The 16,463-nt window shown below is 37.6% G+C and overlaps 2 protein-coding genes across 4 annotated transcripts; one reads left to right on the top strand and one right to left on the bottom strand.

The window, feature by feature from the left end:
- Nucleotides 1-6,226: 6,226 nt before the first annotated feature.
- LOC135679025 (protein TRI1-like) lies at nt 6,227-8,834 on the bottom strand. Its single transcript, XM_065192377.1, has 2 exons — nt 8,503-8,834; nt 6,227-6,614 (listed from the first exon to the last, which is right to left on the bottom strand). Exons 1-2 carry the CDS (start codon nt 8,758-8,760, stop codon nt 6,489-6,491), a joined length of 384 nt encoding a protein of 127 aa, XP_065048449.1. The 5' UTR covers nt 8,761-8,834; the 3' UTR covers nt 6,227-6,488.
- Nucleotides 8,835-9,129: 295 nt separating this feature from the next.
- LOC135679024 (RNA polymerase sigma factor sigB-like) lies at nt 9,130-15,827 on the top strand. 3 transcript variants are annotated; one of them, XM_065192376.1, is made up of 8 exons: nt 9,130-9,425; nt 10,965-11,119; nt 12,001-12,594; nt 13,479-13,709; nt 13,796-13,936; nt 14,499-14,699; nt 14,790-15,067; nt 15,513-15,827. In XM_065192376.1, the coding sequence occupies exons 1-8, from the start codon at nt 9,347-9,349 to the stop codon at nt 15,637-15,639; spliced, it is 1,806 nt and encodes a 601-aa protein (XP_065048448.1). In that variant the 5' UTR covers nt 9,130-9,346; the 3' UTR covers nt 15,640-15,827. The 3 variants fall into 3 exon arrangements, with proteins under 3 accessions (XP_065048448.1, XP_065048447.1, XP_065048446.1); XM_065192375.1 differs by lacking the exon at nt 15,513-15,827 and adding an exon at nt 15,467-15,485; XM_065192374.1 differs by lacking the exon at nt 15,513-15,827 and having other exon boundaries at nt 14,790-15,265.
- The last annotated feature ends 636 nt before the right edge of the window (nt 15,828-16,463 follow it).

The raw sequence follows: 16,463 nt of genomic DNA, 5'->3' as shown, positions 1-16,463 counted from the left end.
TGAAATCTTGTATCTACCTTGCATTTTGATTCCTTGTTTGTTTAAAACTGTCCCTTTTTACCATAGATATGTTTGTCATTTGCTGAGCTTTATACCTCACTCCATTGTTATATTAATCTTTCAAGTTTGCTTGTCACTTATCGAGATGTTTGAATTTGGCTAAGGTAGTGGAAAGCTATTCAGAATTGTATGCAAGTCTTATTGGTTATTATATGGTTATTGTATAAGTACATTTTATATATAATGAAATGTTGTCGATGAATCTGAATTGATATATTGTTTAAAAGTTTTAAAAACCTCTCACGTTTGAAATTTTAGAATGTTTAGTTTATGATGATATGAACTTGTCATAAATAGTTGGAGTTCTAATTGTATAATTTGTTTAGCTTGTGGATTTATAAGCATTGTTAATATTTTGTTAAGTTTGCTTGGGCTTTCATAAATATGAATTATCGAGTGAGTGATGTGGTATACAATTATAAACTGCACAGGTTTATGGATATGAAATCTATCTTGAATATTTCTCAATTTCCTCAAATATTAGTTTGGATCCTAGATTTTGGATCGTTGAGAAATTTTAATATTATCAATTTAAAACAGGATCACGCCTCTTGAATTTGATAATTTGAGGGGGCGTGACACTCAACGCAACAAGTCCTACTTCTAGGAGTTTATCTTTTTGTTGAGTGTACTTTTTGAATTCAAGTAAGCAGCAAGACGTTTTGTTCTGACTTATCTGTGTTTGCGGTAAGAGAAAGAAGTAAGCTAAAGCAGTGAGGTTTCAAGCCAAGTCAACTGTAAGTGAGAAGTCGGCTGCAATTCTGGTTTTTATCCTAGAGAGAAGTTCTATGCTAACAGGAGTAATTAACGGGAAGGGAGATTACGTTCAACTTTTTTTATATATGCGCACAAGGGAGAGAGATTCCTTTATGAACTTAAGTGGGAGGAAGAAAAAAGAAAGGGAAGTTGTTGAGTTACTCATTTTTCTCAATGGTGCAAGAGAAGAATAAGGAATCAAGAGAAGAAGATTGAGCTTTTGGGTGAAAATAAGCTATGTCAATACTGGGATCTATACCAACCTAGTGTTCAACAATTCCATTCTTCAATTCAAGTTATTGTTTAATCCTATATAGAATAAGTTCTCAAGTAAAGTGTTGAGGCATAATCTAGTACTTGTGCTTGTTAGGATTAAGTCGACTCTAAGAGGGGGGTGAATTAGTACTTATGATAAAAATATCAGTTTTGAAAACTTCATTCAATGAAATCATATCAGAAAGATGTTTAAACTTAAAATATTTGCAAGAGTAGTAATGAGCAGGTAAAGCAGTTACAAAATAAGTAAACAAGCAAAGAAAGGGAGGCACATTAAGTTTATAGTGATTCGGTTATCGTGACTAACATCCACTACTGATTCCTCTTCCGTTGAGACCACCAGCATCCGCTAATAGTCTTCCTTCAATGGGCGAGGACCAACAACCCTTACAACTCAAATCTCCTTTTGACAGGCTCGGGAGAGAACCTCTTTACAACCCCACTCACTCCCTTAAATAGAAATTAACACTTAAACTAGAGGAAGAGAACTCTCATAAGATTATAATATAGTTTTTTCTTATTTTTATTCGTAGGTCTTATGTTTGCTTAGCAAGATAAGAGGGGTATTTATAGGTCCCAAATGGATTCAAACTTAGAGCTAAAACTAATCTTATCCCGGGTCTTCGGGGTACTAGTGGTACCATCGCTACTGGACGGTACTATCGTCTGACAAAGCCTCGGAGACTGGGTCTGGGTGGTACCACCACCTAATCTAGTGGTACCATCGCCTGACATAGTCTTAAAGACTATGTCTGGGTGGTGCCACCACAAAGTTTGGGTAATGCCACCGTCAAACCCTACTACAAGACATTGAATGAGCCAAACAACAAGCCAAACTCAGCCCTGATTCAGGCCTAATTGACCCCTAATTGAGTTGATATTATTTCACTCTAATACTAACTCAATTAGACCTAAAACTACTTCAATCTAGATAATTATTACAAAGCATTAATCATATGTTGTCCAAAATATCATTACTTCATCCGGCGTTTCGTCCGACCCTTCGATCCATCGTCCTCTCCTTTGGCATATTGCCTAATCAACATGTTGTTTTCCCGCAACATCCGATCTCCTTGGCTAAATGCTTGATTTTCTTGGCTCGATGCCTGAACTCATAACACGAAGGCTTCTGCTGATAGATCGACCGATCCTTTGGTTCGACGTCCAATATTTTGACATGTTCTACTTCGGCCCAATATTGATTCTTCATGCTTTAATCAAAATTGTCTCTTCATGATCGAAGCTAGTCTCACGTCATTCAAAATGCATGTTAGATCACAAACTTATCAATTGATTTCATCATTAAAATATGAGATTCAATAATCTCTCCCTTTTTTTTGATGACAATCAATTGATGACGAAGTTTTACTAAACTCCCCCTGTCAATATGCTATATTAATAGAATCTTTAATTTAGAAAATCATGTAATGTTTTAAAACATAAAAGTACATCCTACAATTTGTGATTCAACTCATCGTCTCATTGTCATATCTTCTCCCCCTTTGTGATCAACAAAAAGGAGAAGTTCAACTAATAAGTTTTTGAGTTATAATTTCAAATCATTCCATTATAAATATAATTTTAAGTTTTTGAAACATTATTGCATATATTATTATGCAAGCTAGCAAGTTTTTCAAATATAAAAGTTAACAAAATTTTTGCATCTTTTGATATGTGCAAGATAGCATGATTTTTGTATCTTTTTTGAAATGTGCAAGCTAGTAAACTTTGCTTCTCTTTTGATATGAGCAAGCTAGCAATTTTAACAAGTTTTACATTATGTAAGCTAGCAAATTTCACATCATTTTAGAACATACAAACTAGCAAGTTTTCTTCTCTTTGAAATGTGCACGCTAGCAAGTTTTCTCCTTAAAATGTATAAACTAGCAAGTTTTTGAAAAAGAATGCAAGATAGTAAATAGTAAGTTTTACATCATTTTAGAACATGCAATCTAACAAGTTTTAGAGATGTGCAAGTTTAGCAATGCTTTATTTCTTGAGGTGGGCAAATATAAAGATACACAAGATAGTACTTTTTGCTTCTCTTTTGATATATACAAGCTAGCAGGTTTTGCCTTTCTTTGAAATGTGCAAGCTAACAAGTTTTAGCTTCTTCTTGAATTATGTAAGCTAGCAAATCTTTCTCCCACTTTATCATTGTCAAAAAGAAAGAAGAAGAGAGGAATAATATAATGATGCAATTCATTTTCATTTACATCAATTATTAAATCATCACACAAGGTATACAACCATACATACAAAAGAATTGTACATAATGAAAATCATGTCGAAGATATAATATCAAAGATCATGTGAATATCAAAAGACATGAATCATTTTGATCTCCTTGCGAAAAGGGCATCGGGCCTTGAAGAGCGGATATTGCGCCAATGATATCGGAGTTGTAGAGTCAACTAGCCGATTGGGCAATAGGTCGCAAGAGAGGACGATGCGCCGAAGAATTGGACGAAGCGTCAAGGGACCAATGACATGTTAGATAACTTGATTAATGCTTAGTATTAATTGTCTAGATCTAAGTATGGTTTTACATGTATAGGATTAACTACGATAGCAAGGCATGAAGCAAAATGAAGTCCCAGAGTCAAGAACGCGATTACGTTAAGAATTCGAGAGTTTGTCGAAAGTCCGGACGTTCGTCGGAAGTTCTAAAGGAACCAGCCGAGAAGTCTCAGAGCTTGCCAGAGAAGCTCGTCGGAACTCGCCAAGAAGATCATCGTGAAGTCTAGGAGCTTGTCAGGAGTCCGCTAGAATATTGCTGAGAGATCGTCAGAAGTTCCCTAGAAGTTCACCAAAAGCTCACCGGAAGAATAGACATAGGGACTTTTTTAGCTTGGCAAATGTCTTAGGATTTTGTAGTTAGCACGTAATTGGGCTTGGATTTAGGTCAACCCAATTAGGGGCCAGCTAGGCCCATGTAAGAACTGTGTTGGGCCCAATAAGAGACACAAACAGTGCCCCAAGAAGTCTCACCATCGTGGCATAGTCTTCGAGACTGTGTCAGGCAGTGGTATTGCTAGTCTGGGCAATTGTACCACCCCTGGTAGGGTGTCAGGCGATGGTACTACCAGTCTGGGCGGTGGTAGCGCCAGTCTGGGCGATGGTACCGCCCAAGCCAGTGTCAGTGTCAAATTGACACTAAGCGGTGGTACCACCCAACGCAAGCGGTGGTACTACCCGTGCCCAGGGAACCTAGGATGGGAAAGTTTTAGGCCCCAAGTTTGAATCAACTTGAAGCCTATAAATACCTCTATCATCCCTGGTTAAAACATAAAAGCACAGAAAGAAAAAAAAGAGAGAAAACGCTACTGCGATCATAAGTGTATTCCCTCTAGCTTAAATTTAGATTTATGTTAAAAGAGGAGAGTGAGTGCTTGTAAGGGTTATCTCCTAAACCCGGTAAAAGGAGAAGAGAGGTGTAAAAGGTGATTGGCCTTCACCTATTGAAGAAAGGCCTCTAGTCGACGTCGATGACCTCGTTGGAGGAGGAAGCCGAAAGTGGATGTAGGTCACGTTAACCGAACCACTCTAAAACTATGGTTTGTATTTACTTATTGTTATTTACCTTACTGCAAACCTCTATATGTGCTTTACTTCCTCGTTACTTTTGCTGCACACCTTTACGAACACGCTTTCAAGTTAAGTTTCTAAAATCGATTTTTCGTCGGAAATGATTTTATTGCAACAAAGTTTTTGAAGACGTGATTTTTATCCACTGCACTAATTCACCCCCTCCCCTCTTAGTCCCTCTTAATGCCGACTCTTGATCCTAATAAATTCAAGTCAAAGCAAATTTAATCAAAAATATTGGTAGCACATCATCATAAAATTATGCATAATTAAATCATTCAATTATATAATTACATGCATGATTGTCATCATATATTCTCCCCCTTTGTCATCGATAAAAAGGAGAAGTGTAACTTTTAAATTTAGGGATATGCAAGCTTCGCGATTTAGCAAATTTTTCGTCACTTTGGAACATGTAAGCTAGTGAGTTCTTTCTTCTCTTTTGAGAAGTGCAAGTTAGCAATTTTTGCTTCCTTTACAAAGTTCAAGCAAGCAATTCTAGCAAGTTTTTCATCATACAAGCTAGCAAGTTTTTTTTTTTTTTTTACATCATGTAAGCTAGCAATATTTAAGATGTTCAAAAAAGCAACTTTTGCTTCTTCAAATATACAAGTTAGCAACTTACACATATGAAAGTTGACAAAATTTTATATCTTTTGAGATTAGCAAGCTTTTTGCTTCTTTTTATGATGTGCAAACTAGCAACTTTTCTCCCCCTTTGTCAGTGTAAAAAAAAGAAAAAAAAAATAATTTTATATTTTTTTCCCTTTATATCAATTTTTAAATCACGACAAAGATAAACTATCATTCTTAATTGTAATATGTTTGTGCATTATTATAGTTTCAAATTAAAATATGCATAATTTTAAAACCTTACATATCATCCTTACTTTATACATGATACCAAAAATAAATCAACTCTATGGGCATATCATACATGATACTAAAGCATTCATGATACCAAACATTCATAATTAATTTTCTTCCCCTTTGTCATAGGCAAAAAGAGGAGAATAAAAATATAATGGTGCAATTCATTTTTCTTTTCATCAATTTTCAAATCATCACATAAAGAATAACAAGAAAATTAATTTGATGATGAGTTATACTTTATAAAGACAAGGGAGTATTGAAACATGAAAGAAAAATCAATTTATGTATTTAGTATTCCAAACATCAAAGCACATCATCTCAAGTCGTGAAAAAAATAATCAATGATACATTATGATTCATTTGGATAAACATTCTCGTTAATGCAAGATATCATTCTTGAAAAGTGAAGGGAATAGCATAAATACGTACATATTCAAATCATCAAATAGAAGATATCAAGATAATTTTGGTGATAAAATATATTTTATGAATACAAGGAATTGTACATAAAAATTATATCATTAAAGATAAAATATCAAAGCTAATGAAGGATTAAGTTATGAATACTGAATACTAAATGATATAATTTATCTATCTGCATGCCATCTGAACCAAATTTCACTAAACTAAAATATCAGCTTCGGATCCCAATTGCAAGACAAGATATAGAATATAGTGGGAAGGATGTTCCTAAAACTGCATTTTTACAAGGCTAATGATCATATAAAAAGGAAGATGTTTCATGTTTTTTTTACAGGAAGATCATAGACAGCCCCATTTAAACAGATTTATACAAAGCACATTTTGTACAGAAATTTGTGCTGATCACAGTAGATAGAGATCCTGAATCCTAGGATGTCATGTTAACCACTTGGACTGAATTGAACATAGATCACAAAGAAACACAGGAACAGCAGTTGCTGTCTTTTGGTGGTTTATTTAGATTTGAGGAAATGAGGAGAAATCAGTTTTGCAATTTCCAGCATCCCAACCTTGTCTCTATCTTCAAAAAGAGTCTTCAGCTTCTCATCACAGCAAATCTCCTTTTTATTTGCTGGGTTCTGCACAAGGAAAAATAGCTCATTAATCTAATTAAGAACTTGATCTAAATGTGCATTGACCCAAATAACCGATCAAAACTTGTTTATGAATGAGCAGCCACTGAAACAGTGCAGAATCCTCAGGCCTGCTCAAAGCACTTCATTACACCTGCTGCTCCTCCTTACAATTTGTGTCGAAAATATGATGATGAGAACTTTGCACAATAGGTTGTACTGAACGAATTCATCAACATCATGTAGCAAGTATCTTTATTTCTAAGAATCAAGCCACTTTTCCCTGTCTAGCTAGCTTCGTATTCTAAGCGATAAATAAGATAAAAGTGATACATTTAGTTCATTGACGATTTTATATCTCAGCTCCACCAAGGATTTGTCTAGTTTGACAGCATTAAGTTCATGAAAGCAAGAACAGTTTGCTGAGACATGAAAACTTCTGGCTAATTATAAATTTCCACATCACCTGTATAAAATCTTACTGAAAAAGAGATGAAGCATCCAAATACTTGGCTCAAAGTGGGAAAAGAAACGAACAATAGAAACATAAGCCCTGTCCCATACATAGAAGAAAACAATGGGATATGGCTACTCAGTATGTATGTGTAAGAGCGACAACAGAGATATATTCCAATTGTCGAAGCAAATATTAAAAGAGCAGAAAGCAACCAAAGGATGAGTAGAGGTGTGCATCAGACCGATGACTGAAACAAAACAAAACAGACAAAACCTGTGGCAATCTTCACTATTCAAACAAAACCCACCTGTGTTCTGAGTATGCCTTGACTATCCATGTCATATTTAGTCCAAAAGCCATTCCTTTGGCTTCATGGACGAACACAAGAGTTTAAATGAAACCAGTTCAAAGCAATTCCTTTTCCTGATTTCTAGGATGTAAACAAATATTTCTCTCTCACCATGATAAGGTTTTTAAGTCTGTCAAACTAGATGTGCATGTCAAAAAATGAGTCACAGAGCAAAGGTCTCAAATGAATTAGAAATGTTAGAAACTAGTTGCTAGTTGTCCCCTATATAACACCAGTGTATTACTACAAAAGAATGACCATAAAGAAAAGTCGAGATATAACACAAACTAAACATCTCATTCCATTAATCGACAGCTTATATACGTAAAAAGAACACTGCATGCTTCCATGAATATTTGAATATTTGCAAGCAACTTGTCTGAGACATAGGTCAGATCACCCCTGAACTATCAACACACCAACAAAGTAAAAAAGCACGGATCTTGCTCATGTGTTCCCATTTCTTCTTTTATACACATACTGAAACTTAAGTGGAAAGAAGAAGCAGATGAATCTCTTCAGAGTTTATACTTCACATGAATACAAAAGAATCTAAGCAAAACTTACAGTGAAACAATGAATCATAGCAACAAAGTTTTCAACACCTTAAACACTATCCTGCAGTGGACATCTTTACTAGAAAATAAGCATGAATCTACTTGCGGCAGGCAGTTCTACTATCACACACTGGAATCAAGCTAGTAAATTTAACCTGACTGGCTCCTTTAAAGCACGTAGCAAGCCATAAAAACTACACAGTGGTCAGGAGACAACACAGAGCTGGAGTTCCAATGGTTCCAGCAAATGGAGAACTTCAATTGATGACTTCCATTGAACTTCTAACGACAAAAAATAGCCCTCGGATCATCATTAGCATGACAAAAGGTAAAAGGTTGATCCTTGTAAAGCTGCAATGGATGCATCGATGCACTAGGAAGACAAGGACAGCCTAAAGGCATGATCAAAATGGATACCTTATGAAACATTCGATGCATGTTCAGTTAAAGAAGAAATTAGTACTCGAAGCTAGAAATTTCAAGCAATAATCGGGTATAAGATAGATCAAAGAGGAAGAAGCGGGGATCAACCTGAAGCTGGTGGCCCTTGATGTACTCCCAGATCTTCTTGACGGCCTGGCTACGCGAGATCTCCGGGACGCCAAGGAATTTCCTCATAGCCAGGGATACGGGGATCGGCTTCAGGATGCCGCTGTGCTTCGGTTTCGCCGCCGTCGACGACGGTGACGATATCACCGCGGGAGCGGCCGCGGAGGCCTTCGTCCCCGCCCTGGCCGCCACCGCCGCCCTGGCCGCGAGAGTCCTGCAACCACCAAAAACCCTAGACATCGATCCTCCGCTACTCTTTCTCTCTCTTAGAATCTTAGAATGTGACTTGGGGGGGGGGAGCGGTTGGGTGGGGTGAGAAGGACGAAGGCTATTGCAGACTCGCGTTTACCGAGTTGACGAGATCAACGGTCAGGATCATCCGGGACCAGGCGAGCATCGCCCGGGCAGCTGTCTGGCCGAGACAGAGTGATTCTTACGCGGGGCTCCACGAACTGTGGAGCGGATTCTTGACTCGGATCCGAATCATTTCTACGAACGAACGTTGTTTGCTCTCAATAGCGTCTCGAATCGAAACGGATCGGATCTCTAAGCCTCGTGACCAAATCCGACTCGCTACCTTTCTCTATCTCGCCACCGTAGCCCGACGCGCGCACGGCGTGGCCGAAGCGGAAGCCTCGAACGCGCTCTCCGTCCTCCACGGTCCATCGCGCTCCTCTTTTCTCTCCACCCTTATCCCTTTCCTCATCCTCCTCCTCCTCCCTCTCATACCTCCCCTCTCTCTCTCGCGTGGTGGAAAAGGCGACAAGAGGTTAAGAACTCCATCCGCAGCTCGCACTCGTTGGAGCCCAACACGCAGCTCCCGCCGATGGCGTGCTTGGCGCCGCAGTTCAAGTGGCCGCCCTCGTCCGACGCACATTTCAGGCCCTCTCTCAATTCCATTCACCGTAAGTGCACTTCTTTTGATTCCTCAATGCCAGAATCATTTTTATAGAAGCAAGTCTTTGTTGCTTAATTAGATTCCCTACCTCTTGCTTATCGAGTATTAGATTGTCGGTAACTTCTTTCGATTTGTGTGGTGGATTGGGTGCTTGTCATTTTTCCTGAGTGACATGCGATGGTAGACTTGTGGCCTGGTGGCTGTCGATTCCAATATTGAGTCTTGTAGTTGATTTTTTGCCCTCTTGTTCTTCCCGAGCTATCCAGACATTTAACTTTCACCGCTTCTTTAATTTTTTTACTAAAAGAAAAGGGACTCAGATTGTGGAAGTCGTAATAATTTCTCCAGGGAGTTTTCTTGATTTAGACTTGTGCTCTGTGACTGAACCATGCATGGTTCGATGATGTCTTTACGATAAACGAGACCTCTCAGTTCTTCCTTTGTTGTTCAACATTGATTGAAAAACATGGTTTTGATATTGGTGTCGATCTTCATAGTCAGTCACCCAGAGTAGTGACCGTCATCTTTACCATCTGCGAAAATCACTAGCAGATTTATGCAACTCGATACATTCTATATAATATTTTTAACTGGCATAACCCATCTTGGAAACACTGGTGAGTTTTCACTGAAAGTACAATTCGGTGCCCTGGTAGCTTATTTGTCAAAAAAGGATCTAGGATTATTGTGGTAATATTTTTCAAGAAATTATCTTAGTTCTGAAGTCAGCGAAGGAAAACTGCTGCTTCATTTACTTTATTGTAGTTAGCATCTGAGAATGTTCCTTTTGTGGTCCTTGCCAATGATATATGTAACATCTCGATTTAGTTTTATATCAAAAGTGGAGAAAGACAGATTGACTTAGGCCTGATGGGTATACTCTTATTAACTTGGGCATAAGTATTTTGGACTAATATCTTATGCGGTTGGATCGTAAAAATTGATATCAGAGTCAACACAATATTGGACATGGGGAGAGAAATTGAGTAGAAAAGACAACATGGATGGGGCAAGAAGCCTCTCACAATGTAGAGTTGCCATTAGGTAGACCTCACATGCATAATGTTAGTGTTTAATTTTGGATTATGTTGGTAAGGACATTAAATGATTATAACATCCCGATTTAGTTCCACATCAGAAGTGAACGAAAACTTGAATTGATTGAGCCTTGGATGTACTATTGAATTGTGCATAGATATTTTGAGCTTAACGAGTCAGTTATCCTATCATGTTCGGTCCGAAAATGTAGGTGTAATTCATAAAGAAATCATAATCAGAACAGCATGCAAAATACTTCAATAATTTAGTTTCTTATATGACTACTTATTTCCTTTTTTCATTAAAAAAGGTCGTGTCCACTTCTCCAAGCCACCAGTAAACTGAAAGAATTAACGATTTTGGAACATTTGAATTGGTGGGAACTTCATATCTAGAATTCCATGATTCTTTCTGAATGCTGGTTTCTTATTGTTTTCCTCTATTTTACTGCTTGCTACATGCTAGATGTACAACTCTCATTATTCTTTTTTCACTTTTCTGGGTACAGCAAGGGCTAGAGATTCTGTTTCGAGTAGAAGCCAGTGTATTATATCTCCTGCTACAGCTGTAATTGAAATTGAGCAGATACCAACTCTGGAAGCTCATTCAACTGATGCTATTAGACCCTTGAAATATACAGCAGCTGTTGGCCCACCTAAAAAGGTTAGACTTGGCTTTATGGAGAGTCCTATCTCATATAGTGGCCAAAATTCAGAAATCAAGATTAAATTTAACAACATTAATTCATAATTCATTTAATACTGATTTATTATTCTAGAGGGTCGAATTAAGAATGTTGCATATGAAAAATGTGGTGAATGTCTGATCTAGTAAACTTTGCAGCAAAATTTGATAATTGTTCTTCAAAAGAGAAACCTAACTTTGTGTGATTAAATGTCAAATTAATGGAGATCTCATTTTTGACATATATCATTCCTCATTGCAGTTATTTATTTGGACTAACAAATCACATTAGGGACAGATAGCGAATTATTTCTCTACTTCCCAGTGAATACAAGGTCTTTGTCACTGAATTAATATATTTGACTGAACATACTGGTTTCTGATTTAGTTCTTTATGAGGAAGTAAAAGTAACGTACTCTGAATCATGGTTTGCAATATTGTACCGTACCGCTCGGTATGGATGGTACATTGGTATACTTTAGTATACCATGTGTCGGTATATTCGGTACAACTCAGTATATATCATACCAACAATTGATCGGTACACCGGTACAGTATAGTATTCAGAACCTTGCTTTGAATATGCTATTATGCATAATTGTGTTATCTTAAATGCTGATTCCAATATGGTTTAAGAGGCAGTGAGGGAGCATGAATACATGAATATCCAGATAGCTTATAGAATGCTGTATAGCAGTTCAATAGTTGTACTTATTTGCACATGAAAAAATGTATCTAAAGCATATCTTCTTTTCTGAATGTGTATGTAGGAACATTTTCCTTTATAGACAAACTAAATCAGCTCATTTTGGCACATCCTAACATCCGTATCTACACTTCTCATCTTAATTCTGCACAGGCAAGTACCATAGCAACCTTGACTCCTGAAACCCTTCTCACAGATGAGGAGTCATTGATAGCAGCAGCTGCTGCTGAGGCAGTAGCTCTTGCTAGGGCAGCAGTTGAAATTGCTAGAGATGCAGCACAAAAGATCAGAAGGAATCCATTTACAGAGTCAGATAAGTTAAATCATTTCACATCAGAAGCTAACATGCACAGGCTTGAAAGAGTCAGATTCACTGAAACAGAATCCATCAAAGTCATGAGCTCTCTTATTGCTGAAGTTCATCAAGAGAATTCAACCGAAAACCCATCTGAGATTGATGTTTTCAACTTAATGCACAGTGAAATTGAAATCAAAGAAATGTGCCATTCTAAAGGCATAGCTGTGAGATCAGGGCGTCAAACAGAAAGAAGAGCTAAAAGAGCAAGAGCAGCAAAGAAGGATGCTTCTGCTGTTATTAATGTGAAGCGTGGAACATCTGGAAAGAAAAAGCGTTCTTCTTTTCAGGAGGTTGATTATTCAGATCCCTTGCGTTACCTGAGAGGAACAACAAGCACATCAAAACTTCTCTCAGCAGTGGAAGAACTAGAGTTGTCCAAAGGGATTCAAGTAAGAATTACTTCATTAAAATTTTGAATATGCCTCCCTGATTTATTTTTCATTTGTTGGTTTGCTAAACCAGGATATAGCCTTTATGTATGAAGATACAAGTGTTACATACTTTATGGTCCTTATCCCATCAATTCATAGCTATTGATCTACTTTGCATGCTCTCAAGAAGCCTTTTTCTTTTCTTTGGGAGTTCACTAACAACTGGGATGACCACTTGTTAATGAAGATGCAAATACTTACATAATAAATGGTCATCCTCCTGTCAATCTGCAGCTGTTGATGTACCTTGTATATTCTCAATAAGCGCTTGAAAACATCATACTTCCATGGAAAAATTTGTTGGTCTTCCCATCCTATTTTGCACCCCCCATAAATTTAAAATAGATCTTTTACTAATTGAACCTACTTCTCACACACAAAGCACTTTTGATCACCGTAGCTGTTTGCACCTGAGCTTTTTGCATATGTCTGCTAATATAATACACCTTAATATGCTAATATCTATATTAATTTTGTTGTAATCTATGTTCATTTATGGCATTGTTCTTGTGACTAGTAGTGATCTGAACTCATCCTCCAGCACAGATGTGAAGACTGTCAATTTTTACTTGAAGTGACTAAGAAATGTGAATTATGGAACTTTTTGCATCCTAGACTATGTAGTCTGAGGAGACACTAATACCCTGTTGTTTTCTTTTTTATAGAATAAAGTATGTGGGTTTCAGCTAAATATATGTCTCTGTGGAACAACTTCTTGTATAATATTGCACGGATGTTAAGAGTGCATTTATATGAAATAGAATTGCACATAAAGCACTATCGCACACCAACTGAAAGTGCTATGTCTATTAACAATTGCCTTCCACAATAAATGTAAGCAGGACCTGTTAAAGCTGGAAAGACTCCGGGAAGAGCTTGTTGGACGAAATGGTGGTCAACCAACATTTGCTCAATGGGCAACTGCTGCTGGAATTGATCAGAAGACACTGAGGAAACGCTTAAATGATGGCACATTTTGCAAGGATAAAATGATTAAGAGCAACATACGCCTTGTCATTTCCATTGCAAAAAACTATCAAAATGCAGGGTTGAGCCTTCAGGATCTTGTTCAGGTGCTTGCTCTTGCTGCCCTGGAACTACTTTGTCATTATAGAATGATGTGCATCTTCAGCATCTTGATCTTGAGTCCAATACACAGGAAGGGTATAGAGGCCTAGTAAAGGGTGCTGAAAAGTTTGATGCTTCAAAGGGGTTCAAGTTTTCGACATACGCTCATTGGTGGATCAAACAAGCTGTTCGCAGGTCTCTTTCGGAACAATCTAGGACAATCCGTTTGCCAGTAAGTTTTGCTAACAACATATTCATCTGGACACAAAATTAGGATTAAGATTTTGATTTATTTCTTAATAAATAACTGTTAATTCAGATTAGATTTTCAGTAACTTATTGGTTATTGATTTGACTTCATAAGTTGGAAAAAGAGCATACATGTTTTGTTTGCTTGATTAGTTCACACACAAATTGCAAATTTGACCTACTGAGAAAGATATCTCTAACTTGCAACTCTCCGTTTGCAGTATACACAATGATATGTTCCCCCTCGGCCTCATGGTATGCTTAAGAAGATATTTGTGGTCTCTTCATTCCCTCTAATTTTCATTTTGATCTTTAATAGCCAATTCCAAATTGATAGAAGTTATGCATTCTTAATAATTGTGTAGAGGCACTTGATCTTATTCTTGTCTTCAGTTTATTCTGTTGGAACTCTTATTCTGATATGTTATATAGATTTACTTTATGATAATGTAAAGTTTTAACTCTTTATGGAATTTCTAGATCCTTTCTAAACAAAATAAAAATGAGGAATATAGCTTCATGCATGAATGTTCTGAACTCAACAGTTTCACATGGTTGAGGCAACTTACCGAGTACGAGAGGCTAAAAAGCAACTCTACAGTGAGAATGGGAGGCATCCAGATTATGTGGAAGTTGCAGTGGCAACAGGGTTGTCTATGAAGAGGGTTGAAACAGTACTGCTTACCCCAAAGGCTCCAAGATCTCTGGATCAGAAGATTGGAATCAACCAGAACTTAAAGCCTTCGGTTCGTCCTCATCTTAACGTAGCATCTCTCCATTTCTGTTTTCATCTTATCCCTTACATTTTGGTGATCTGGTTGTGCTTTGTTTTGTAGGAAGTCATGGCCGATCCTGAAGCTGAGACGTCAGAGGAGATTCTCATCAAGAAATTCATGAAGGCTGATCTGAATAAGGTGTTGGACACTCTGAATCCTAGAGAGAAGCAGGTGTTGAGATGGAGGTTTGGGCTGGATAATGAGAGGATAAAGACACTACAAGAGATAGGCAAGTTGATGGGTGTCAGCAGGGAGAGGATTCGGCAAATCGAGTCATGTGCTTTTCGAAAACTTAAGAGCAAGAAGAAGATGAGGAATCTGCGGCAGTATCTGATCTCGTAAGCCTCTCCAAGTCCATATCTGTGCATTCTTTCTATTCCTTTCGGTGCACCAACGGAGTTTTATATGGTCCGTTGGCAGTTTCATGCACAAGTATAGTACATCACGAAGCTTCAATCTACTTTCTTCAGAACCACCCTTTATTTACGAGAATAAGAGTACCAATTCCAAGTAAATGTTTCCATTCGATTGCTTTAGTTGAATTTTCTGCTACCAAAGATTTGATCAGTAGTTCCTGCACGCATTTACTTACAGTATCATTCGTAGACCTTTACTTCAAGCAATTCTCACAAATTGCATCCATTTTGGTTTGTCGGAAGAGCTCGAATCAGCTGTTATCTGCACTTGGAAAAAAGAGAGAATCTTTTGCTCAATGGATTTATCGTATCTTCTTCTAGATAATGATCAGCTGCAGCAGATGTTATTGGGATGCATTAATGACAGGCGACAGGAAGAGCTTCCTTCTTTACCTTCGTTGCAGTCGATGGCCAAAGAGCATCAGCGCCATGGGCGAACATGTCGATCCACATATGATCGAAACCAAACAGAGTTGATTGATGGATCCTTGTAGCCGTCGTGCTCGCTGAACTGCGCCTCCGGCAGGCGACAGCAGCTTGTAGTGGTACAAGGTGTAGCTCAAGCACTTCAGCCAGACGACGGAGAACGGTATGTGCTGCACGTACGTAGTAGCCGCTTGACATCCATCAGTATGGCTCCGGAGAGGAGGAAGGCGACGACGTCGGCTTTGCGACGTGGATGTTCTGGATCAGTCAATTGTAGGAAATCACCTTATGGATCGGTGAGACGCTGACTAGATTGCCACGTGGATAAATTGACTAGATTGTCAGTGTGATAACAACCTAGTGCAAGTTTACAATACATATTTTGTTTTGAAAAAAGAAAATTATATTAAGGATTAACTAGAAAATATAAATTGTTCCATGTTGGGATCATTGCCGGATAAAAAAAGGACTTGTTCTAAAAAAATCAAAAACAAGAAACAGGCAAACGATGGATTACAAAATCATTCGTTGTACGTGGGATGTGAATAAAATACAAAATGCTTTCAATAAAATTATCGATTTGAAAAACTTAACAAGTAAATCAGTTAGTAATATAAATGAAAGGTACATGCAAACCTAATTTATAGTAGCTCGGTCATCGTAACCTATATCTACTCTCGATTCATCTTCACTTGAGGACATCGATTTTCACTATCAATCTTCTTTTCAATTGGCAAAGATCAACTATTTTTACAACTCTTTCTCCTTTTCAAAGGTTCAAGAGACAATCTTTACAAGCCTCTCTCTTTTAGACCTCACTCCTCCCTTAGAAACATTCTAACTTTATGAAAAAGAGACTCACTAACTTTAGAGAGATTATAACACCTTTTTT

The sequence above is a fragment of the Musa acuminata genome, chromosome BXJ1-7, assembly GCF_036884655.1.
Source record: "Musa acuminata AAA Group cultivar baxijiao chromosome BXJ1-7, Cavendish_Baxijiao_AAA, whole genome shotgun sequence".
In the NCBI taxonomy this organism is placed as follows: domain Eukaryota; kingdom Viridiplantae; phylum Streptophyta; class Magnoliopsida; order Zingiberales; family Musaceae; genus Musa; species Musa acuminata.
The sequence above is the reverse complement of the archived record's forward strand: the minus strand, read 5'-3'. Positions and strand labels throughout refer to the sequence as shown.